Raw genomic sequence first — 24,890 nt, 5'->3', positions numbered from 1 at the left:
GAAAGCTCCGAGAAAGCCTCAGAAAGGACCCTCCGGCCCCTCCGACCCCTCCTTGCGACCACGGGGCGACCTGTGGGAAATGCCTGGGAGATGGCCGAGTGCCACGGCTGAGCCCCTGCGCTGCGAACGGCGATTCATTTGCATGCCGAAGTGGTAGCCAGGCTCCTTCCAACACGGTGCAGGCATAGAAATGTATTTAAATGTTCAATATCGCCCAGCAGAGAGCTCCCCGTGGAAACCACCCACCCGGGGGGCTGCTGGAAGGAGCTTCCGAGTCAAAGATGCCCAAAGGAAAACTCGAATCCCAAGGGCAGCAGAATTGCCGGGGGTCTGAAAGGCACCGAATGGAGCGGATGCCGCGGGGCTCTCCCGGCCAAGGGCAGGCGTGCCAGCGGCAGCAGAGACTCGCGGGCTGGGTGACAAGTGCTGCGGCCCCTCCTCAGTCTCCGCACTGCTCAGTGGCTCCCGGGTGACTCCGCAGTCAAGGTCCCATTCACGCCAGGAAGAGTCAGATCCCAGGGATATGTGTCGGCCAGCACTCCCCACTTCTCTTTCAGCCCACGGACCCCTATAAATTTTCCAGGGACAGAGGGACAGGACATGCCTCCGCTGCAGCCACTTCCAAAGGCTCCTTGAAAGCAGCCCAGGACACGGAGAAATCCATTCTCTGGAGCAATTACCAGGGATGAGTGGGAGTTCTTGTAGCTGCTGTCTGCCAAGGACCCGAGCACAAAGTCCATCACCCCCAACCAAAGCAAGCGAGTCCAATTATTGGCAATAAATACATTTATTCCAAATGTCAAACCACTTTACATTCCTTTATTTAACACAGCTGCTCTAAATAGGAGTTGGGAGGTTTCATGGCTTCCTGATTCTTTGGGCAGAGCTGCCCGGGCTCTGGTTGCTATTATTAATGTAACGATTGTTGTTGTTATTATTATTGTTATGATTATATGCATTTCATTCTCTTCTGGGTAATGAATAATTTATGACTCTGTCTCGATCCCCTTTCAATGGATTCACTATCCAGGGAGACTCGCTGAATAATTTGGATCATTCGTTTTCAAGTGCAGGGGCTGCCGACAAATTGTTCGCTTTTCACTGCTGGGGACATTCATTGGTCACCCAAATCAGGGGATTTCTTTGGTCGCCCCCAGCACGTGAGGCGCTGTCTGGAGTTTTGTTGGGATTTTTTTTGTTGTTGTTGATTGGGTGAAATTTGCAAAGTGGAGACTAACAAACATCTCATCTGGGGAGCTGGATTTGTGCAGAAGTCAGTTTGCCAAATTTCTGTGAACATTTGATGGTTTTGCAGAGGCTTGTGAAAAGTAAATGCTACAGAGGATATTAAATGTTATTCAAATGTTTTAAAGGCGATGCAGCTCTTGCTCTTTGATTTGATCTAAACTATTATGCAGCTGATTATTAAGTTTTGCTTACTCAGCTCACACTAGAAAAATGTTGCGGTGTTAAACCTGCTTGCCTAAAATCCGGAGGGAAAGGGAATTTTCAAGAGGCTTGCATTGAGGATCTTCTAATCCTACAATCAAATGAGCGCCTGCAATCCCTAATCCCGAATTCACGTCCATCCCAGGGGATCAGTCCTGGGCAGGCTCTGGACTCTCCAGGGATCCATCCCCAAGCACGCACACGACACGGTGGGGATGAGCACTGTTCCATGTCCTGGGATGGGATGGGACGGGACGGGATGGAGAGGGCTGACACATCAGCGCTGAGACCCACGGTTTGCCTGGGATGTCCCCACTCTTTGCCTGGCCCTGGGATGTCCCCACTTGGACAAATCTCAGCAGATTTTCTGCCAGCTCCGTGAAAAATCATCAGGATATGCCACGCTCATCTGAAGAATGAACTGATAGCAGAGCGCCGCTGCTGCACAGACCCCCTTGACACAGCTCTGTTAGATGTTGAACTGCGCCCAAAACCGCCACTGGCTGAATCCAGGAACAGCTGGGAATGAACAGGGCTCAGCACCCCCGCTCCAGCTCACACCTGCCCAGCTCAGCTCCGCAGCCGCAGAGCTCCCACCTCCCGGCACCGCCAAAGCCCCAGAGGACAATCCCTGGTCCCCATGGCCGGAGCTGGAGCCTCTCACCCCGTCCCTATTCCACTCATCCTGTTCCTGTCTCTGTCCCGCCGATCTAATCCCGCTGGTCACATCTTTGTCCCGCTGGTCCCATTCCTATCCCGCTGGTCTCGTCTTTGTCCCGCCGGTCCCATCCCTGTCCCGCCGGTCCCGTCCCTCCCGCACCGCCCGCTGCCTGCACCACCCGCCCAGCCCCGATTTACGAGCAGCGTGTGAAGGACAGACACTGGGCCGCTGGGCTGAACAATGCCGGAATATTAGCCGAGTTACAAAAACAAACAAACCAAACCCTGCCGGGAGCCCGTTTCATTTATCTTCCTTTGTCCCGTTTTGCTTCAGCGTGAAAGTCGCCCTTTCAAACGCAGCGGTTGCGTTCCAGCCCCGGCGGGCAGCTGATCCAAGGCGCTGCACCGCGGGCTTCCCAGAGGCGTGTTTGCACAGTTCAATTCATCCCTAAATATTCAGCCCAGTTTCCCTCCCTCCAACCCTCCCAGGACTTTTTGCCCGAGAGCCGAGGGTGTAAAGCCCGGGGCCGGGGATGGCGGGGCACAGAGCCTTTGTGTGCAAACACAAGCTGCTGTTTGTATTTGCCTTCCCACTGGCAGGTCCCGATTGTGCACGGGGCAGCGCTGGCCACCAGGCTGCTCTCAATATCCGCCCGGCCACCGCCGCTGCCAGAGGGACGCTCCCCTCCCTCCCCGGCCGCTTTGAAGAAAAGGGTTTTAATTTCATGAGGCTTTCGGTAATCACGTTCCGATCTCCAACATTAACCAGAACTGACTCCCTCTTACAAAAGGGGGAGGATGAACCAGTAACCAGCCCGACTCGGGACGAGTTGCACCAACAGAGGAAGGCAAAACGCGGGGCTGGTTCTGCGCCGCTTATCAGATGAGGCTGGAAAACAACAGGCTCTTGACAGCGCCGGGAGGGAGCGGCTTCACCCATCCCGAGGATGCTCTTCAGGCTGCTCACGTGCACCACAAACTCCGATTTTTAAACCCAGATATTTCCCTCCTGTCCGCGGCCCTTTCTATCCTTTACCTTTCTTCTTCCCTGTTCCATTTCCAGTGTCCTGATGCCTCTGTCACATTCGCCAGGGCTCGCTTTGCTGCTGGAACAGGTTCTTGCTCGTGCCTCGCTACCTGCTGGCCAGTGGGCCAGGAGGAGCCAGGGCCAGCCCTCCGGGGAAGGCCTTGCATGAAGAGGAGGCTGTGAACAGGGAGATTTAGGTCTCACCTGCCTGCACTGCCCCTCCCTCTCCTCTCCTCCCCTCCCTGTCTGCTGGGCTCAGCTCCCTCCAGAGCATTTCCTGACTAGGCAGCAGTGACACTCTAGACCCTGAAGGAAAGTCCTTTTGGGGCTGTGAGAGCAAAGCAAGTGCTGGGGCAGTCCCCAGTGCGTGCTAAAATTCCCTTTTCCAATCAGATGTGCTGTCCACTCTTTCCTCACCCACTCTTGTCTGACTGCCTGAGCCTGCATCCTAAATACCCACAGAGCTTCCATTAAGAGACATTAATTATTCCCATAGGATAATTAATGACAATTCCAATGAAAGTGGTTGCCCTTGGTCAAAACAAAGCAGAGATCCCAGTGATCCACCCAGTGCAGCCTGGCAGGGATCTGGGTGATGGATGGCTCTGAAATACCACAGGGAAGATGACGTGGACACCTCATCCATCTTTCTGTGCCGGGCCCTGAACTTGGAGCACGCAGGCTGTGAGGATGGGATCTGGGAGGGAGCAGCTGGGAGAGCACAGACCCAGCACGGAAATGGCAGTGAGCCCGGAGCAGGGCCTGCTGAGCCAGCAGCATTCCTCCCGTGCTCCTCCTCCAATTCCCACCTGGGACGGGGCAGGACACCTCACCTCCCTCCCTCGTGCTCCGAGAAACTGGGGAGGGCTCTCACCACTCCATGAGACACCATCAACAAATCTGTGCCTATTTCTCGCTGACAGAGAGAGTTTCCCACCCCAGCACGTCAAGAAGGAGAAATTTGCTGTGAAACAACCCCATAGAGCCGGGCTGCTTCCAGCCCGTGGCACTGCACTGCCTGCTACTGCCCTCATGGCATTTTTGCTCCTTCCCAGGGGAAGTTGGGGGTGCTGGGTGTAAGCCCTGGGCTCTCCATCCTCTCTCCAAACCAGAGATGCAGAAGCTTTGATCCTCAAGCAGAGATTCCCAAGGCTGCTCCTCCCTCCATGTACTGGAATTTCCACTCACCTGCCCACACAATCTCTTTTTGCTGCTTGTTTTTTGGCAGAAGATGGCCAAGTGCCCTTGGACTCATCCATTAGCAGCCCCTCCATCCCCAGGGGAGCAGGAGCTCTGCTGAGGGCTGTGATTCCCAGTGCAGCATCCCCAGGTGTCCTGTCTCAGCCCAAGAGGGGATCCCTGTCCATCAGTAACCACAATCTGGGTGACAACAGGTGATGGGCAAAGACAGAGTCCCCTTCTGGCCCTTTTGTGAAAACTAGAAAAGCCCTCTACTTCCAGGAGAGAGTGAAATAAAGGTTTGCTCCATTCCTGCTCTCCAACCCTCTGTCCAGGTGGGGGATGCAGATACAATTTCCAACTCTCCCGTCACTCACAAGACATTTTGAAAAGGTTGGAAAGGAAAATTTCTGCCTGCGGAAACTTCTGCCCAGGAAGATTTCTTCCATGGTCTCACAGCTGGGTGTGGGGTATGAATCCAGCTCTTTCCGTGTCCCCTGTGATCCCAGCAATGCAAGAGGTGCCTGTTGTGGGCAGCACTTCTGCGCCCAGTTTATGCTGTCGATGGCCCCCATGCCCGCTGAGCCCCAGAACAAAATTATCTCTCTGCCCACGTCACTCCATCAGTTTAAAAAAACTCCAGTCTCCATTAAAACCAGTGGTGTACAAAATACTTCCATAAATTCATCTCCCAGAAGAGCTGAGTGTCTCTTCCATTCCCCTGCTCTCCCAGCTCACAATCTGCTTCTTTAGTATCTCCCAAACCAAGACAGGATTTTTCCCTCCCCATCATTAATTCCCTGTTTTCTGCTGAGCCTAAAGCAAACTCCCACTCAGTGTGGGGTTGCGCCCCCCCGTGCCACTGGTCCTTTCTGCCTGGGATGGGTCGAGAGTGGCCGAGTCGCTGTTCCACTCCCTCCAAGAGCCTCCACGGCAGCCCCGGCTGAGAGCAGGAAAAGCCTCCCTGTCTCCTTATCAGTCCCCAGGGCATCCTAATCCCCTTATAAAGGAAATCCATTATACAGATATCTTTTTAAAAGCCTGCCTGTCACTCCAGCCAGCCCCAGCCCAGCTCTCGGGACTCTTTGGAGCGTGGTCAGCGGGGATGAGTCTCTACCGCGGGCATAGCCGGGATCGCGCCGGTGAGGATCCAGCCTGTCCCTGTCCCTGTCCCTGTCCCTGTCCCTGTCCCTGTCTATGTCCCTATCCGTGCCGTGATCCCTGCTCAGACACGGAGCTTGTCCCGCTCCCGCCGGGCTGCAGAGCCAGGCTGAGCCGTGCCAGCCCCGGCTGTGCCCTCTCCGTGCGGGAAGCCGCGGGGATCTGGCAGGGATGCTCGGGACGGGAGCTCGGCTTATGCAAAGCAAACGTTTCCTGCTGATCGCAGCGGCAGAGGCCAAACGGCAGCGGCTGCTCCAGAGGCACCCTGGGGACGGAGCAGATGTGGCTCTGCCACCGCCGAGCCCCGGCCCGGCTCTGAGCCCTCTGCACGGGCTCATCTTGGCAGCAAATCCTCTCCTTTCTCTCCTGAAAAACGGCGAAGTCTGTTCGGTGCAATTGTGAACCTGCTGCAAATAAACCGTCCTGGTGAGCCCAAGGCTGTGTAAACCTCCATGTGTTAGGGACTGTGCCCCAGGCAGCTGTGCCAGCACTCTCTAGGAAAGGCTGGATGTTGGATTTGATGGGTTCTGGGGCTGCTTTGGGGTTTTGTTTCTTGACAGCAACAACAGCCTCTGCGATGCCAGACTGTTCCAGCCATCCTGACCATCTCCTTTGCCCTGGATGTCCCTCAGGACAAAACTGGTGGAGGAAAAAACTCAACACAGCACCCTGAAATCATGCAGAAATTCCTCAATAAAACTCTGCTTGCACAGTCCAACCACAGAAAGGTTATAGACAGGATGGAAACTGTAAAGGCTTTTGAGGGAGAAATGATCGATCAGGGTAGAGAAAAGGATCACCTAAATTTAATAAGAAACACCGGAACACCCTGAAAAGAATGCCTGCAGTCCCATAAAAAACACAAGAGCCCCCAAAACCACTACTAAAAAGCTGGGTGTCACAAAAGGAAGGCAGGAGAGATCTAAAGCAAAAAATGCAGGAATCCTCCGTGGTCACAAAAATCCATCTCCAACCCTGAGGATGAAGGGGAGATAAATTAAGAACATAGAGACAAATTCATGTGCTCAACTGCTCCCACTTCACAGGCCAGATGGAAATCCCAGAATCCTGGGAGTGCTTTTACAGGCAGTATAATTCCAGATCCCTCGGGTGGTTTTTGCTCCATCCCTGGAGAGGCAGCACGTCCCCCGGGCAGGCACAGGCAGTTTGCGAGGCGAGGACAGCAGAGGCTGAATAAGGATGACATGATTTGGCCCAGAAAGAGGAGGGCAGAGATTAGCTGTGGACAAGCTCAAGGGAAGGCAAGTGTCCAACCCGGAGTGCCAAGCCTGGTTTTGTTTTAGCCTTAACTGCGCTTTTTTGTTTGTTTGTTTGTTGGTGTAAAAACCTTTCTGTTGGAAATCAGTTTAACTTTAAGCTTCCTGAGAATAAAAGCCTGTGAGAAAGCTCTGCCCATGCAAGGCTCCCTTGGGAGGCTACAATGGGAGCCTCAGCAGCTCATGGGCTCAAATTTCTATGGCTACAGCACCCATCTGCTCAGCAATACAGTTACCCCTGCTCATGTGCTTCCCCATGCAGCACAATCCGCTGGGAGCTGCACCAGGAAGGGCTGGAAAGGACCTGTGGCTCCATGGATGGCACATGGAGCCAGGAGAAGCTCAGCCCTCGCAGGATCTGCTCCAGTTGCTGGTGAAGTTGCCCCAAGTTGCAGTTTCCTGAGTACAAGGATGCTGCAGTAATGCTTTGTGCCTTTCTCAACCCAAACCCAAAGGACTTTACAGAGCCCCCCTTTGCTCCCTATAAATGGGGAAACTGAGGCCTGAGACAAACCTGGATATCACAAATTCTGAGCATTCCTGTTATTATCAGGAGGTAACGGGCAGCAGCACCACCGAGCAGCTCCAAAATCCACCTGAGATCCCTGGCTGGATGCAGCCACAGGCAGACTTGTGCTGTGCTGCCAGATCCAGGCACCAGCACCTGCCTCGGGTGCACAAAGGATGTTACACTGTGGGGATCCAGTTCTGGCACCCTGGGGATCCTCTGTGGGACTCGGGATCCTGCAGGAGTGGCCTGGGGATCCTGCTCAAGCCTCTCTGCTCAGGTTGGAAATGTTTCTCCAAGAAAGAAGGGATGGATGCTTGCAACCTTCCCCATCCCTCTGGAACAGATGTGGCCATGAGTAGGGTGAACAGACTTCTTTTCCTCTCACAGAGGGATTTGCAAATCACTTTATTCCTCTGTCAGTCTCCCATCCCACCGTGGAACTGAAGGGGCAGAGGATGCAGTGGATGTGCCCCTGTGTGCCCAGGTCCCTGCCAGCTCTGCCAGTCCCACCCATACTCCCCTTGCCACTGCTGCAGCCAGAGCCTCTGTCCCTCTAAGGACAAACCATCTGCAAAGCTCTGAACCACCCCGGGAGTGGAGAAGACAGAAAGGACATCTCCCACCAGCCCAGCCCTTCCTGCTCAGATGTGTCTCAGCCCCTGTGAGCCATTGTCAACTCCTGGTGGCCCAGGCCTCATCCTGGCTCCCTGCTCTGCCCAGATCCTGCCAACAGGCACCAGCTCACAAGCAATTTCTGCAGGGACTGTCCAGTGGGACAAAGTCACCACCAGTTTGACTCCTTCTTCCATTTGGAGGCTAAGGATAATGGGAAGGAATTATCTCATGGGGCTCCCCAACATCTCACTGTGCCAAACTGGGGAAAATGGTTACAGACAGGATGGGAACTGGGAAGGTTTTTGAGGTGGAGGTGATTAATGCGAGGTAAAGGGGAAATGCAGGGGAAAAGGGATCACTTGAATTTAATAAGGGAAATGAAATCCCTCCCATCCCTCTGTGGGAGCAGAGCGAGAGGAGCTGACTGGGTGGGAGGATTTGATTTCCTGTTTGTGATGAGGGCGGAGGGGCCCCATTTGCTATTTTAGCAAGCACTGCCCTGCAAATGCCTCCCTGGACCACCACGGAGGTGATAAAGCCCCAGGTTTGACTGGAAGGAAGTTTTTCATTGGGAGTGTTTGGAGGGCGCTTCTCTCAGAGTTCCTGGTCAACTCCTCGTCTGAGGTGAAGTTTCCTTTCCGCTGAATAAGAAACTTGCTCGGAAATTGCTCTGACATGAGACACATCCCAGCCTGGGAACCCTTCGGCAGCGGAGCAGAGCCTGTTCAACACCAGGCTCCCTGTGCTGCCTGTGCCAAATCCCCTATCTGGGAACACAATGTGTTTCCTTTCTCTCCTCGCGCTCGCTCCCGGGTTTGTTAAACGCTCTCAAGGCAGCACAGAGGCCAAAATCCGAGCGGCGCCCAGCACCTGCAGCCACCGCTGACGTCAGGAACATGTGCAGGTGCTGGGAGCATCTCCTGGCTCCATGGGGGAAAGGCTGTGGAGATCCAGAGCCGGCCCTGGGAAAGGAGTCTGGAGTTCTCCAAATGCCTGTCAGCGGGATGCAACCTGGGCTTGTCCAGTAGTGCCTTATCCAAGGCAAAGGTCCTCTATGCAAACTGAAGGGAGGGTGCTTGGCTGGGCTCATTTCCAGTACCTTAAACAAAACCGAGGTTCTGGAGAAAATGTGGAATGGTGCCCGCTGTATTTCAGTTATGTTAAATCTGATCACAGACCCTGCCTGCATTTCCCGTGCCCACACAAACTCACCAGCAGCTGAGCTCTGACAGCACTTTACTTCAGACCTTTCCCAGCTGCAATCTCTCCTCCCGGGGGAGCTGGAAGCTGCATCAGGACAAACTGGGCTGGAGAAGGGGGCTTGGGTTGGACCAGTGCTCAGTAAAGAGCCAGCCCAGCGGCGCTGGAGAGAGGCAGGATGGAGAACAGACCTCCGAGCTCTTCTCCAAGCTGAGTCCTCCCTGGAGCACTCTGGCTCCCAGGCGCCCGGCCAAAGCCGGACCGCAAGGCCAAGCTCTACGTGCGTGAGTTACTTGCCAGGTAAAGCTGATGGGAACCTGAAGCTGTGAAAAGCTCTGCAGGAGCAGATCCCTGGAGAATGTCTCCTTGGGACAAGCCCTGTCCTCTCCATGTGCGGTGCTGGGATCTCACAAGGAGCTATGAAGAAAAATTCGATCTGGCTGGCAAAAACCGTTCCCATGGGAAATTTTGACTTTCTGTCAGAAACTCCAGAGCATTTCTTTTTCAGCCCCAAGTAAGCATGAATAGGAACAAAGATTCAGTTTTGGCAAGGGGAATGGGCTTACCAAAGAAAACACCCAAATTTTTAAGCAAAGCAGACACATTCTATAATTTTTCTTCTTGGATGAAAAGAAAAGTAAAACCCTCAACGATTTTCCAGAAAGGAAAAAAAAAAATTAGTGAAAAAAAAAATGCAACCAGTTCTCCCACCGCCACTTGATGCAAATTCAGCTGATTTGGCTGATTCACCTTTCCCTCAGCACGGCGGCTCAGGATGCTCTGGGCATTCCGATCCCCTCTGCAGAGCTGGAAGGAGCCTTCAGCGTGCGGCGGCAGCAGCAGCAGCTCCCCGCTCGTCCCCTGCCCCTGCCCGGCGCGGGCGGCTCCGCAGCCCCCGCTGACTCGGGGCCTGACTTTCTCTCGGGATTTGGGAGAGAAACCGGGGTGGGCCGACGGTCATGAGCGAGCGGGTGGGAGTTGAATGGGGTTATTGTGATCTTTATCTGGGGGGATTATTCCAGGCGGTGTGGGCTTGGCAGGGCAGCGCGGGTTTTTGGCCGTGGCTGGTTTTACAGACTGAAAGGTGCGGCCCCAGGAAAGGAGCAGCAGGACTGGGCTGCGGAAAATTGTTTTACGGTAGCTTCATCCTTGCAAAACACTCACTTCCGAGCAAAGCCGGTGGAAAAGGAAAAAACATCGATTTTCGTTTGCAGAAGTCTGATGCGGCTAGGACGGCACATGGTCTGAAACGCAAAGCCTGGCATAAAAGTGACATATTTTACTGGAAACTGGGAACTTGCTCCCTATTATTGGAAATAAATTGGAAGGGAGAAGGATGGTAGGAAAACGGCGCCAGCACAATAACTGAATAGAATCGTTTTCTGGAGCAGCTGGGGATCCTGCAGACCGGGGGTCCGATAGCACCTCGAGACCGCACCAAAATTTACGGCATGGCTGATAGCAGTGACTATGCAGGCAGGGAGCGGGGCTGAGGTTGGGATAGCCGGACCCCTCCTGCCCCCCGGCCTCGCTGCTGGGCAAGAGACAGCGCTGGGAAGGAAGCGAGACGCGGAGCTGCGTCCCCGAGCGCTGCCGGGCGGCGGGACCCGCGGGACGGCGGAAAAGCAAACCCGGAGCTGACCCCGGCAGCGAGGGGCACCCGCATCTCCCGGCCGCTTCCCCCGTCCCGACGGGATCCGCGGCTCCACGGCGGGGCCGAGCATCGCCCCGAAACTGCCGGGACCCCGCGGCCACCCCGGGAGCTGCCACCGCCTGTGCCTCGGTGCCATCGAGACGTGGGAACGAGCACCTCTCCCCGCCGGATAACCCGGCTTGGCCGTGCCTCCCTGGTGAAGACGCCGGCGAAGAAATTGCATTCTGTGCAAGAGACACATCTGATTGTGATTTGGGGAAAATATAAAAAATGAAAAGAAAGGAAAGAAAACCAAAAAAAACCCAAAAAAAGGAAAAAAAAAAAAAAAAAAAAAAAAAGGCGGCCAACCCCGGCCTCTCGGCGAGGGTTTTTTCCTATCGTCGGAGCTGCAAATATTTTGGAAGACGAGGCCGTGTTTTCCGTGTAAACAAGACGGCGGCGGCGGCGGGCGGCGGGACCGGGGCTGCGCTCCGCGAGGCCAGGGGGTCCCGGCGCGGGGAGCCGAGCCCGGTCCGGGACGTCCCAGCCCCGGAGCCGGGTCCCTGCGGGCTGGGCACCGGCCCCCTAAACCGCGGGGAGAGGAGCGGCAGCGCGCGGGGATCCCCCTGGGAAGCGGGGGTGGAACATTCGGCGGGACGTGTAGGGACTCAAGGGGAAGAACTCCCGAAACCCTTAACCCTTATCCACCTCGGCAGCGGAATGGACACGCCGTCCCCGCCCGGGAACAGCCAGCGCGGCGCGTTTCTCGCTCGAGATGGAACGAACGGGCTGCTGCCCGGTTCTCATTCGGTCCTGGGGCTCATTCAAGTCCCCTCCGCCGCCTCCCAGGCCCGCCCGCCCTTCCTGAGGATGCAGGCACAGGAGCGGCGGGCTTTGCCGGGCTTCTCTGTCCTGCTCCCGGCCGCCTTCCCTCTCCGGAAAGGGCCAGAGCCCGTCCCCGTCCCGCCCGGACGCGGCGCCTCTCGGGCTTTGCGGCGGCTCTGAGCCCGTGTTCCCGGGAAGAGAGCAGGGCGGCTGACGAGCTCCAAGATCTCCGGAGCGGAGCCGGGTCTGGGCTGCGATCCCCGGCTGGAACCTGCGGGGACGGGAGACACTGCCCAGCCAGCCAGGGACCCTCCGCTCTTTCCCGGACAAGAACGGCATTTTCCCGGAATTCTGAACGCCCCTTATCCCCTCCCCTGAGCTCCTTGGTTTTTCCTACCTCGCGTTTCCGAGCTTCTCCTTGCTCTGCCCATCGGAGTCCCCGCTAAACCCATTCGGCGCCTCCCGGTGCCTCCGGTGTCCCCGTCCCACACTCCGCGGCTTTCGGCATTCCCTGCCCCAAATTCCTGTGCCCTGCTCGGCGGTCTCTGGGTCCCCGTCCGCACTGCTTTGCATCTGGAGGTCTCTCGATGTTGTCACCAGCGGGCTCATGAGTACCTCAGTGTCCCCTGCCTTGAGCTGCCGGGCGCCTCATTGTCCCATCCCCTGCTCTCCCGAGTGCCATCACATCCCTGCTCCGCGCTCCGAGGTCGCTCGGTGTCCCGTCCTCATCCCTACGCTCTCCGGTACCTCAGCGTCCTCCTCCTATCCATCTCCCTGAGTGTCCACGATCGGCTCCCCGTGCCCCGGTTGTCCCCGAGCTGCTCGGCGTTTCCCTGGATGTCCCTGTGCCTTTTGCTGCTGTCCCCCGCGGTTCCTACGCTCTGCCCTCCCTTTACCTCCCCTCCGGGGACCTCCGCGCCCCGTCTCCGTCCCGCTCCCCGCCCGTGTGAAGCGTCCGCGCCCGCGGCCGGGACTCACCCACACACTCGTTGGCTTCCCGGGCGGTCGCTCGCTGCCAGGGCCGGTCGTAGTGGAAGGGCTTGCAGCGGTCACACTCGGGGCCGGCCGTGTTGTGCTTGCAGTCGCACACCAAGCTGTCGTCGCGGTCCCGGACGCAGCGCGACGCGTGCCCGTTGCACTTGCAGCGCCCGCCGACCTGCAAGTCGGACACGGCGTAGAAGTAGGAGTCGCGGGCCAGCTCGGAATCGTCCTCACTCTCGTCGCCGAACGTGTGCAGGCGGCTGAAGGTCACCCTGATGTCGGTGGCCGTCACCCAGTCCTGCAGCACGGGCGAGTTGTCGAAGTCGTGGGCGGTGGGGCGGCCGTCCAGGGTGCTGAAGGCGATGAGGCCGCCGGAGAGGGGCCGCACGTCGGTGTGCGAGTCAGTGCACACCGCCTCCTGCTCGTTCTGCTTCGTGATGGCGGCACGGCTCGGCCTGTTGTACATCTTGCGGCATTGCGTGGAGTAGAACTGGAAAGGCACCCAGGTCTTGCCGTAGTCCATGGACTTGTGGATGGCCATAGACTCGGGGCGCGGCGAGCAGAACTGCAGGCTGACGTAGGTCACCTCGAATTTCTTGCCGAGGGAGAGGGTGAGGGTGACGTTGTGGGGATACTGGACGTAGCTGTCGGACTGCCAGCAGGTCAGGTTGTGCGGGTTGTTGAGGTCGGTGAGGAACGAGGGAGGGTGGGCGCGCTTGGGGTCGGAGGCGTTGCAGAGGTGGCAGGTGCGGACCTGCTCCTCGCCCTTCTCCGTCACCACGCAGTACCGCGACGGCGGCTTCCCGCAGGTGCTGGACACCTTCACCTCCTTCCCGAAGGCCGAGTTGACGAAGTCGGGGATGCAGCGGCGGGGCAGCCCGTGCTCGTCGTAGCAGGGGTCGGGCTGGGCGGTCTGCACGGCGAACATGCTCACGCCGTGGTAGCCGCCGCGCAGGGGCTGCGCCAGCCACGCCGCCGCCAGCAGCAGGGCCAGCGGCGCGTCCGCTCCCCTCCGCAGCATCCTGCGCGACCTCGGCGCGGCGCGGGGACAGCGGGGAGGGGGACACGGGGCAGAGCGGGGAGCCGCCGCTCGAGCGCGCCGCTCCGCCGGGCACCTCGGCCGGGGACGCGGTGCGGCGGCTCAGGGAGCCCGGAGCATCGCCCGCCCCGCGGCCAGCCCCGCGGAGAAAGGGGAGCCCGCGACGGCGGCGGCACCACAAAAGTGGGGCTGGCGGCGGGGCTGGGTCCCGCCTGCCTCCCGCCCCGGCCCTCGCACGGAGAATGACTGGCGGTCCCAGCCCCCGCCGCGTTTGAGGTCATGCTAAAGGAGTGACATCGCGCTCAAGGAACAGAACAACGACATCCACTGGCGGCTCAGCCAGAGACGCGCACAGGCCTCGGGGAGGGCGGGGGGGGGGGGATGGGAGTGGGACGGAGCCCGCCTCGACACCGCGGTGATGGGCGCCAGCTCCGCCGCGACGCTCCCGAACCACCCCGAGGAGCCGGGCAAGGGCCATTGTCCTCCTCCCGCGCCCCTGTGCCCCCGACGGGGCTGGGGGAGCCGCGTTCTCCTGCGCCCTGCAGCTAGGGATGCCCCGCGGGCGTGGAACCGGAACGGGTGCAAGGGGCCGGGAGGAGCCCCACACCCACCTGTGGGGACGCCGGGGGGATCAGGATGGAGATGTCTCCCAGCTGGTCCCTGCTGGCCGCCCCTCCCCACCGGGCCTGACAGTGACTGGCCCCCGCAGCCGGATCGGTGAGGGCACCTGCCCGAGTGGGGTCCCGCAACCTTCGCCCTGGGACAAAAAACCCGGTGCTGGGGAAGTTGAACGGGGGGAAGTCACCACACGGGAACTACAGGGCCCGACGACGCCCGACAGGTTGTTTTGGGGGGCTGATCTCGGTGAAGAGGGGCAGTCTCTCTATCTCAGCCCCGGGACAGACAGGGCACGAGGGGCTGCGCGGCGCCTCCCACCTCGCTCTGCAGTTTGTCGTCTCTCCCGTTAAGGCGAGGAAGGGGCTAAAGGGCGGCACTTGTCCGGCACAGGGCCGTGGCCCAGACCCGGGCTCCCTTTCCCACCCACCCAGCGGACCCCTAGTGCCGAGGGGCCGCCCCTAAGGCCGCTTCCCTCCGATCCACTGCTGTTCCGCTGCTCCCGCTGTGATCCCGGCCGGAGACACAGCCCGGGCGCACGGTACCGACGTCCCGGACAGACGGTCCCGGGAGGGAGCGGAGTTTCCCTACCTCGGCTCCCGCGGCCCTGCTCGCCCCCCTTCCCTCCCTCTTTGATTAAAAGGGCACTTTTATTTTTCCAACGGAGGTGCCCTCTCTCGGAGCGCTGCCCACGCCGTGTCACTCAAGCGGCCGGGCCCTGGCACGGCGGCGCGGTCCCCTCCCCGGAGAGCCTGGCGGGGCGGCCCGAGGGGACGGGGGCCGCCCGAGCGGCGGCGAGCCCCAGGCCTGCCTCCGCCCCCTCCCCTCCGCCCGCCCCTCTTCCCGCTTTGAATTCCTTGCCACCGAGCTGAATAAAAGTGGTTGTTGTAAATTGAATTAGTGCCTGATTAATCTGCTCCCGGGTCTGCTAGCCCAGCGGGGCGTCTTTGGCAATGCAACCGCCTTCCCTGCAGGGCAGCGGGGCTCCGCAGCTTCCCTGCCCCCATGGGTCCCTCCGGACCCCCCCAGCCGCCCCCCCAGCCCCGCCGCTCCCGGGATTTGTTAACTCTTCCCCGAGAAAGAGCCCCTCCGTCCTGCTCCCGGCGCCCTCCGGAAGGAAGAGGGGGTGTATGTGGATGGGGGTGATGCCGGCCCGAGATTGGGGGTTCAGGTCCCTCTGGTCCCACCCGAGCCACCCAGGGACTCGGCCGCAGCCCGGCACACCCAGGACACTTATGGACAGTCCCAGGATACCCCAGCCCTGGAGAAAGGTGTAGCCCCTCTCCTGAATCGCGGCCTTATTTGCAGAATTGGGATGGGGGGGGGCGGGGGGGGGGGGGGGGGGGTGTGCTCCCGTCGAGCTCTTGAAGGGCATTTCAAGGAGGGACGGGGGTAATTTAGACTGACCTGTCCCGGACCGTGGGGGCCAGGGGACATCGCCGCTCCGTGCGGCGGGCCCAGCGCGGCTGTGAGGACAACGGGGATGGGAATCCCCAGCCCGGAGCCCCAGGTTCAGGGTCACAGACCCCTCCAGGTATCTGCTATGAGCATCTCCGCTTTACTCTCCTGGCGCTTTTCCTTCGGCCACGCAAGTCCGGGACCAGCTGTCACCACGGGTTCCCTGACCACCGTGTCCGGGCCGTGCCGGGGCTGCGGAGGGACAAGGGGACGGCTCCTGTGCTCGGCAGAGACACGCGGAGCCCTCTCGCAGATGATGCTGCCGGGACCCACGTTACTCCGGGGAAAGATGCGGCTTTGGCTCCGGACGCTCCCGGACCCTTCCGCGCGGCCGCGGCCTCGGGGATGTCCCCAGTGAACAGGGCAGGGCTGAAATGTCAGCACGGTCCTTCACCGCCTCACAGCAAAAACTGGGGTGAATCTAAGGAAAAGTGGCCCCCTCGGAACTCCCCCGCAAAGCCGAGGTGCTGCATAATCCCATTAGCAGGGTGTTAATTTAACAAGCTCCCGGCGCTGCCGAGCGCGGGGCTCCGCGCTGCCCGCCGGCGTTCCCGGGGCTGCGGCTCTCGCCTCCCTCCTGCCCTTCTTGCTGAGTTTATTCGGTGTTTCACAACCCCTGGGGTTTGTAATGGCTCTTGTGGTCATTAACGTGATTTACTGAGGCTTTCTCCTCTAATTACCTCGCCCTCGAGCTATTAAATGCATGTAAGCAGCTCCGCCGGGACCGAGGCATAGCTCGCCGGGCCCGAATCTACTGGGCCGTCCCGGGACGATGGAACGGGGGATGCTCGGGCCACTAGGCCGTGCCCTCCACGGATCGCCCCCCACTTCGGATTTGATTTTCCGATCACGAAGCACCAGCCAGCCCCGGCCCTGTCCTCCCTCGGGAGAGGACGGATCTTTGCCGTCGGTGAGATGCCGAGGCATCTCAGGTACCTGCACCGGAGCTGGAACAGTGCTGGTACCAGCACCGGTGCACCTCCAATGCCTACACCAGGAGCGGTGCGTCTGCAGGATCTCCGGTCCCTGCACCGGGAACGGAGCACGGCTGGGACCACACCGGAGCATCTCCGGTCCCCCCGTCGCTGCCCGGGAGCGCTGCCGGCCCACGTGCGGGCCCAGGGGCTGAGCGGCGGCGGGGCACGGCCGAGCTGAGCCGGGCCGGGGCAGAACGGAGCAACCCCGTTCCCCCGCGTTTGTCCCGGGAGAAGCCCAGGGACGGAAAACCGGGAAGGGCTTTATTTCAGCCGCACCAGGGGCAGAGGGAAAGGTGGCCCCGGCGCCCGGAGCCTGTTTTAAAAGTCAAATAGCTTCGGGTGCCGGAGCTCGTCCTCCTCCCCGGGAACAATGCGCTGCTCCTCGCCCACCTCCCCCTGCACCGCCCGGGCTTGGAGAAGGGAGGGGGAAAGCCCGAGTGGCTCTTCTCCTCCTCGGCTCTCGGGGGGCCGTTCCCCGGCGGGACCGCGAGCGGCTGGAAAAGCAGAGAAGACCCGGGTTGAAATAATCAGGAGCGATTTATTCCCCTGGAGTGACAGTTCTTTTGAGCAGTTGCCGAATGGCAGTTTCTGTCTTTCTGAAAGCTTTTCTTCCAGATTCTGTTCAGATTAGGCTGGGGAGATGAATGAGGCCATTATCCAGCCCAGTAGCTATTCTGAAATGCCAAATTAATTACCAAGGACTAAATCAAGGCGATGGGGGCTGGAGGGGAGAGGGGGACGGCGGTTTGAGGTGTGAAAATATCTCCGCGATCTTTTAAACACGGGCACGGCGGGCGGCCCGGGCTGCTCCCCTCAAACCCCCCAAACTCTCGCTCCGCAAGCGCGGGGGCAGCGGCGGCCGGAGTCCGGCGGAGGGACCGAGGAGACGCCGCGAGGTCCCGCTCGGGCTCCCCTGCCCCAGCCCGGCACCACCCCGTCGCTGCCGCGTTTCTCACCTCCGGCGGGGCCGCCGGGCACCGCGGGGCTCCGGGCGGGGCTGAACCGCGGCCGCAGCCGAGGCCGAGGCCGCTTGTGCCGCTCACGGGTGCGGCGCACTCCCCATCAGCTCCGCGCTCCCCAGCGCAGGGCTCTCCGTACCTGTGGGCCAGTGCGGAGCTCTGTGGGGAGCAGCCCCGCTGCCCCAAACCCCTTTGCAGCGCTCTGTCGCAGCTGAGCCGCCGCGGAGCGAGCCCGGGCCATTTCCGAATTCTCTCAGCTGCGGAGCGCCGGCTGGGGGACACGACAATGACCAACCGGTCGTTTCTTTGCGACGGGAGAGGGAAGTGGGAGGACGAGAGATTGTGCAGGGATGCCGATCCATAACTTGGTTCGCGTTGCTTGGTTGGGAGGGTCACAGAAATACCGCGGAGAAAGAGGAGAAAAACCGGTCCCAAGGGAATTAGGGAAAAGGTACCGCTGGGTCTTCCCGGACTGATGTCTCTCTGCCAGCACAGATGACAACATTTGCACATGACATTTAATCCTCCACCCTAAAGCTCTGTGGCTCCCGGCAGGCAGTTATTGTTATTATTGTCGCTCTAATATTTATGCTTTGCTCCCAAACAAGTGTAATTTCCCCAATCGCTTTGTAACTCCTTGGCCCCTAATCCAGTTTTCCCTTCAGTTCCCGGGAGACCACACCTCCGACTCCTTTCATTCATGGGGGAAAAAACCAAAAAATGGAAGGAATTTTACGTTAAAAAGTAACAGTTTAGGGAACCGCGAGTCAAGCCTGACTATCAGTTTGGACACGGGGCTGATGCTGAATCCCCTGCAAATGCCCACGGTCAGTGAGGGACAACCCGGCTCAGCCTGGGCAGCAGCCACTGCAGAGCCAGGCAAGACTTTTCCTCGCACTAGACAGTCCTTGCAAACGAAGAATAAGCACCGAGGAGATTTCCCAGGGGCTGAGAAGTGGGCTGGAGAAGGAATCAAGCCTTTAATGTAAATTGGCCGTGGCTGGCGGAGACCACTGAACACTGGGCTATTCAGCATCTCTGTGAACCTCTAATGATCAAGTCGGTTTTCAATTATACACCCACAATTGCCACCAAGTGAGATAAGCCTCCGGAATACTATATTTTCTCTTGTAAAATGTTTTCTTTGGGGCAAGCAGGCTGGGAAGCCCAGTGAGTAATATTTGATTTATTTTCAGCAGACCTGCGGGACACCCAGCAGCCAGCAGAGTTCCCGGCTGGCCCAAACAGGAGCCAGACTTGTCCAGAGCAGCTCAGGCACTCCTGGGAGCTCGCAGGTGGATTCAGCCACAGCAGCACTGCGGGTCCCAGATATTCCCAGGAAAACACGGGCGCTCCTGGATGGCAAAGTCGCCAAACCCTTTGATTTATTTGTGTGCTTCCATACAGGAACCACGGCTTCGTTTGCAGATGGAGCACAACACAAACAAGGCAGCTCGGGCTGGGAAATGCTGCTGTGTGCTGGACACGCTGCCGGGGCCCATCCAGGGAAAAGCAGGTCCAGGAGCAGGCACAGACCCCCCCAGAGCCCAGCTCCTCCTGCAGCCCAAACAAGGCTACCCTACATCCAGAAGCTGTTTCCAAGTCAAAATTACTTTTCTGAGCAATACATTACAGGGATGGGACAAGAGCAACTTGGTGAGCTCACAAAAATGTTCTGAGCTCCGGGGGAAAGAAATACTTGAATTGGGAGCTCGGGCTACTGGGAATGCTCCAGCACAGCTGGAGAAACCTCCCTGCACTGAATTGATGGAGGCCTAGCAAGACCCCCTGCACTGATGGAGGGAATATCCCTGTGTGTTTCTGTAACCCCAATTTCAGGGTTTTCAGGGCTCTGCTGCCAGGCTGAGGCATGGGGTGCAAGAAACAGGTTTGGGGTTGGAGGAGACAGATTTCTGCATAAATATTCCTGAGAATCTGTGTGGAGAGGGGGGGATGGGGACATCCAGCTTATTCAATAAAATGTTTAGTTCAGAGAGACTTCACTGAGGTTTTGGTGTCACTCTGTAGATCTTATTTTTAGGTTATCAAAGCACCCACCTGGATCTCAGGGGACCTGAAGCAACTCAGGGCTTCCTACTCCACTGTTTAGGACTATTCCCTTTATATCCAGTATTTGTGGGTCTAACTGACAGAGGGACACCAGAGCAATTCACAAATCCCCAGGTACCATGAAGGCTTTTGGGGACTCAGAGTGAGCATCCCTGTCCCGAAGTGCCTGGCTTTGACCCCACACTGCATTTTGCACAGGAGTTTGATCTTTCCACTCCAGCATTCACTCCCCCCTGGCACTGCCTGACACCAGCTCAGAGAGACCTGGGCACTGTGAGCTGCTGTTTGGGAGAAACCCAGCCTTGCCTGAGAACCATCCACACCTGGGCCCTGCTGGGGGAGGATAACAGCAAACAAAGATTTTTCCTTTTGATCTGATCCCAGTATTACTCATAAAAAAATCTATCTCTTCCCTCACTGCCTTAGCAAAGTCTGAGCAGCAATTCCAGCACAAGAGTTGTGGTGCTGAGGGAATGCAGATGGAAAAGGTCAGACTTGGCCAGGGCAAAGAGAGATCAGGCAGGACAGGGAATCTCAGCTGTGCTAGGGCAGAGATAGTGTGGTGAGCAGTACACCACGGTCCTTTCAAATAACAAATATTCCTTTAAAATAATTAAATTGGGCGGAGACAGTTTCTCACCTACATTACAGAATCGTTTCTGGGCACGGGGAACACCATTGGTGTCACTCCCTGTGGGAGATTTTCTTGCTCTGGCATCAGAAACTGGCCCATAGAGAGATATTCTGTCTCGATAGAGACTGTTTAGGGGAACCCGGGATCAGTTTTGTACAGGACCCATGGAAGCTGAACCCCTGATCCTAGAGGGAATGCTCCTCCCCTGTGAAAAGGAATTCAATCTCCTTAAGCTGGTGTAAGGTAAAGGTGGAACCTGGGCTGGGCTTCCACTGGAGAGGGAGGGAGTGTGGCAGAGGCTGGGGCCAGGGCAGGCAGGGCTGGGTGGATTTCATCTACCTAAGGAGCAGGATTGTTGAAACATGGATCACCAGAGCCTCTGGATTCCCAGCACCCAGTGACTCCCTTTGCCAGATAATTAACTCTTCCCCAGCATTCCCTCTGCAGTGACAAGTGAGCTCATGGGACCTAGCTCTGATTGCAGCTGGGGCAGTCCCAAGGCAGGCTCTGTTTCAGCATTGCAAATGAAGGCAGTGTTTTGTTGCTTTATTTGTTTAGAAATAATAATAAAAAAAATATATTTCAGAAAAATATATATTCCACTGTTCCCTGAGGGAAAGAGTGGAGGATTTGTAGGGGTTGAGCCAGCAAGGCTGGGGCAGGGCAAAGAGGCTCATGCAACAGACTATCCAGGCTTTGGGTTTGTATTTTCCTTAAGGTAAATCAGACGGGATATCAGACAGGACAGGTGGGTTCTGGGGTCTTCCTGATACCCCAATCACGAGAGGTCACAGAGAGGGTGCTGGGAGCGAGCCCTGGCCTAGCCCTGAGCAGTCCCCTGCCATCTGCCAGGACGAGTTTTCCAGGACCTTCCCCAGTGCACTGTGCAGCGTTCCGGCTCCTTTTGGCAGGCATCCTAACCTAATTATAATTAAGGATATATTAAGCGGGGATGAAGTGGCCTTCGAGTGGCTCTAACCTTCTAATGGAGGGCTTGGGGAGAGAGGGCGGGAGCGGCTCCGGCCGGGCACTGCGGCGTCCTGGGTACCGGGCCGGGCTTGGGATGGGGCCACAGCTCCAAGGGAAGAACCTTGGCGTGCCTCCTGCCGGGACACAGAGCCCTCACCCCGCCCCATGCCCGGGCCGGCTTCATGCGGAGCCACCCGCGCCGCTGCTGGGCTGGGCTCCGCGGCTTTACCTCGGCGCTGTGTCCGTCCTTCCAGCCGTCACCAGTGCCATTCACCGGCGTGGTGCCCATGCCAGGCCAGTGGCACGGGTGCATCTGAGCGAGAGGAGCCCAAAGCGCGGCACGGCCCTCGCTGCGCACCTTCCCCTGCGTTCTGGGGGTCCGCACCGTTCCGAACCCAGCCGGTCCCCCTGCCCCGCTGCCCCCGGGCCCCGCGGCTCCTCTGGCCGCTGGAGCAGCTGGGCACTGCTTGGCTGCCCCGCCGAATTCCTCGCTGCCCACTGAAGCTCAGGAGCACCGCCGCCGCCTGGCAGCCGATCCCGCCCGCACGCCCCGGCGTGCCCAAGCCCCGGGAATGCCGGAGGAGTGCGCATGGAGGATCGCAGGGGAGGGGATTGAGGCGGTGGTGGGAGAATGCGAATGGACCCCTCCGGGTCAGCCTCAGTTTCCCCAGACACTGAGCAGAGAATGATGCTCACACCCTTGGTAAAACTCTTTGCTGCCCTTGGCAGGAAAGGCAGCTCCGAACTTCAGCCAGGGGTGGCTGCAGGTCTCATCCCTGCTCCCGATGCCTCAGGAACGAGGGGGAGGAGAAGGTGAAGCTCTTTTTTCTGTCCCTTCCTTCTATGGCTCCAGTAACCCCCTGCTGTTTTTCACTGTTCATCTTTTGCTAGAGAACAGCAAACCCATTCTCCCGGCACAGCACTTGCTTTGGATTCCTCTGGATCCTCATCTCCAGATCCTGCCAGTCCCAGGCATCCCGCTGGATGCAGGCAGACGCTTCCCCTCGAAATTCCAGCTGCAAACACCTCACATCCATCAAACGCTCCTCCAGGACCTCGCTGCCCACAGCGCTGTCCCCTCGCACAGGTGCCTTGGTCATTTGGTGGCACCGTTAATTGCTTGGTGACAGAAGCAGTAAGATGTCGCCGTTGTGAGGGTTAAAGCGAGGTGTGAGCTGTTCTCGTGGCACCCAAATGTAGAGAAAACTGCACTGCCTCTGACCTGGAGGTACCTGTAGCACACACCCACCCTGCTGGTCTCTGACAGACCAGAGGGTTGGGTTGGAAATCTGCTCTGAACACGCCAAGTTGCAGGTTTAAGCCTGGACCCACTGATGGCACCTCAGAGGATTTGCTGAGACCGGAGTGGCTTCACTCTAACTGAATTAAAGCATCAGGATGGAACTGGCCACTGGGAATGGTGCAAAATGGGTTGAGGTTTAAGGGACAATGACAGCAGGGGGCCTGGGGGTGCCTCCTGCCTCCCGGGCACCTCCTCTTGTGCCCGCTCTGATGCTCCCAAAGGAGGGTTGAGGATGGGCTGCTCAGCCCAGCTCTGTCCTGCTTCCAGCCTCTTTTGTTTCAGTGGGTGAGATCTTTGTCCCATTTTTCCCATTTATGTCCACAAACCCCATTTTCACCTCACAGCTGATGCGGGCACATCATTTAGGTGCCTGCACTGAGTTTGTCAGCCGGGTAGGGTGCGTGGCAAATGTCCCTCTCCCAGTCCAGCTTATCCCAAGATATATCTGCAGCGAATTTGCACGGGATGATTACTTTCATTCAAAGCAAGCAGGGGAGAAAGGAAATTCACGGGAAGGAACGATCCATAGGAGCTCACCCTGAGACCCTGCTGCCATCTGCTGGGGTCCCAGCGCTGAGCCCACTGCACCAGCCCAGGGTGGGGATTGGAAGTTGGAAATCGGAAATCAGGAAACGGGATTGGGGATCGGGAATCGGGATTGGCGATTGGTCGTGTCCCGGGGGGACAGACCCCTCCAGGGGGCTGGGAGGGGAGGGGAGGGGATGCCTGTCCTTGTTTTTCTGGATCTGGCCCTCTCCCGCTGCATCCTCATTTGGGATCAAAACCTCCAGAGAGGCCAAACAGCCCCAAGTGTCCCATGCGAGGATCTCAGCTGTCCCTTGCTCTTCTGGGATGTCCCTTGCTGAAGTATTTCAGCCCCTGCATTTGGGGAGTGCAAAAACTTTTGGTTTCTACTCAGATTTTCAGATTTACACCTGATTTACACCTTGGCTGTCATAAAATGTGCATCCAAAAGTGGAGGGGCAGAGGCAATGACTGGAGTGGGACATGGCTGGACAGTGCCATCTGACTGTGCTGGGTGGCAGGGCTGTGACCTGGGGAAGGGGGACAAACTGCAGCTGCTCGGGGCTCACAACCCTGCAGTGCTGCCACCTCCACAGGGATGTGTCCAGCCATCCCCAGGCTAGTAGGGGTAGCACAGCACAGGCCCAGTGTGCAGCCAGCTCCAGGGATTGCCCAGATCTATTCAGTCCCATCAGGACTGGGTGAGTCCTGGTCATGACATAGCTTAACTGGCAGTGCCCCAGGTGAGTTCTCAAATCCAGGCTCGATTGCTGAGGAGCTCACCAGGAGCTGGGGTGTGTGGGATGTGGGGAGTGGATGTGCTGCTGGCTCTGGAGACTCGGAGTCTGAGACATAGTGTTGAGGGTCACCATAGCCACAGATATCACGGGACCCACGGAATTTCAGCATCCTCACTTCGTCCCTCCTGCGGGCTGCCCCAGAGAGGCTGCCAGAGGCAGAGCACTCCTCGGGAAGTGTTTTCCAGGGATTCATTGCCCAGCTGGGTGCACAAGGCCGGCCGAGCTGCACCCCCGGAGGATGCTGAACCCGCTCCATCAGTGCAGTTCTCCGGCAGGACACAGGGTGGAAACCTCAGCCCACAGGAAAGCCGCTCCCTGCCCGGCTCTTTCCCAGCGCTCTGCTCCTTCCCGGGGCTGCCTGCTCCTCCTGGTCCCGGACAGGGATCCGGACAGGAACCCTCTGCTGTCAGGGCAGGGAGCTTTGAGTACTGAGGAGAGGAGTTCCAGCTCCGGCTGAATCCCGTCCGGAGTCGGGGGTGAGCGAAGAGCTGGGAACGTCGGCAGCCCCAGATCAGAGCAGACCAGGCTCATTTGCCGAAAGTGGGACAGCTCTGGAGCCTTCCCAGACCAGAGCTGGCCAAAAAAACTTTGACAGCTCAATAGATCGGGTCATGTAAAGTTATATTGTCACCTCCTCCCTGGGAGGTGGATGGGGAACGTTTGGTGTCAGATCTGCCCGCAGCGAGGTCTCTGCCCCAGTTTCATTTATCAAGGGCTGCGAAAGAATCTGTCAGGATCCTCTGAACGTGCTCTGAGAAATGAAAAACACAAGTTGTGGGGGAAACCAGAGGCAACAAGGTTCCCTTTTCAGTGATGCTGCTTCCCGTTCCCTCCGAGGGACAGGCGGTGGGGAGAGGCTGCAGAGCTGCTCTTCTGGGGCTCCTGGTTACATTCCTGTGGGAACTCGGGGAGAGAGAAGCAATGGACTCGCCTGGAGCCTGTGCAGCCCCAGCAGCACACAGCAGCCTCGGGGGCTGTGTAAGGACAGGGTCAGCCATCCCAAAGCTGCTGGAAACCCTCGGC

At 58.4% G+C, this 24,890-nt stretch overlaps 1 protein-coding gene across 1 annotated transcript in view; it reads right to left on the bottom strand.

Moving 5' to 3' along the window:
• Window positions 1–13,903, bottom strand: part of NTN1 (netrin 1) — an 86,907-nt gene extending 73,004 nt beyond the window's left edge. Inside the window, exon 1 of the mRNA XM_079323157.1 lies at window positions 12,516–13,903. Coding sequence (XP_079179283.1) covers window positions 12,516–13,539 — 1,024 coding nt within the window. The 5' untranslated portion in view covers window positions 13,540–13,903. The remainder of the gene's footprint in view (window positions 1–12,515) is intronic.
• Between the last annotated feature and the right edge of the window lie 10,987 nt (window positions 13,904–24,890).

This window comes from Erithacus rubecula, assembly GCF_903797595.1.
Source record: "Erithacus rubecula genome assembly, chromosome: 20".
Taxonomy (NCBI): Eukaryota; Metazoa; Chordata; class Aves; order Passeriformes; family Muscicapidae; genus Erithacus; species Erithacus rubecula.
Note: the sequence above shows the minus strand (reverse complement) of the source record. Positions and strands in the feature narration are given on the sequence as shown.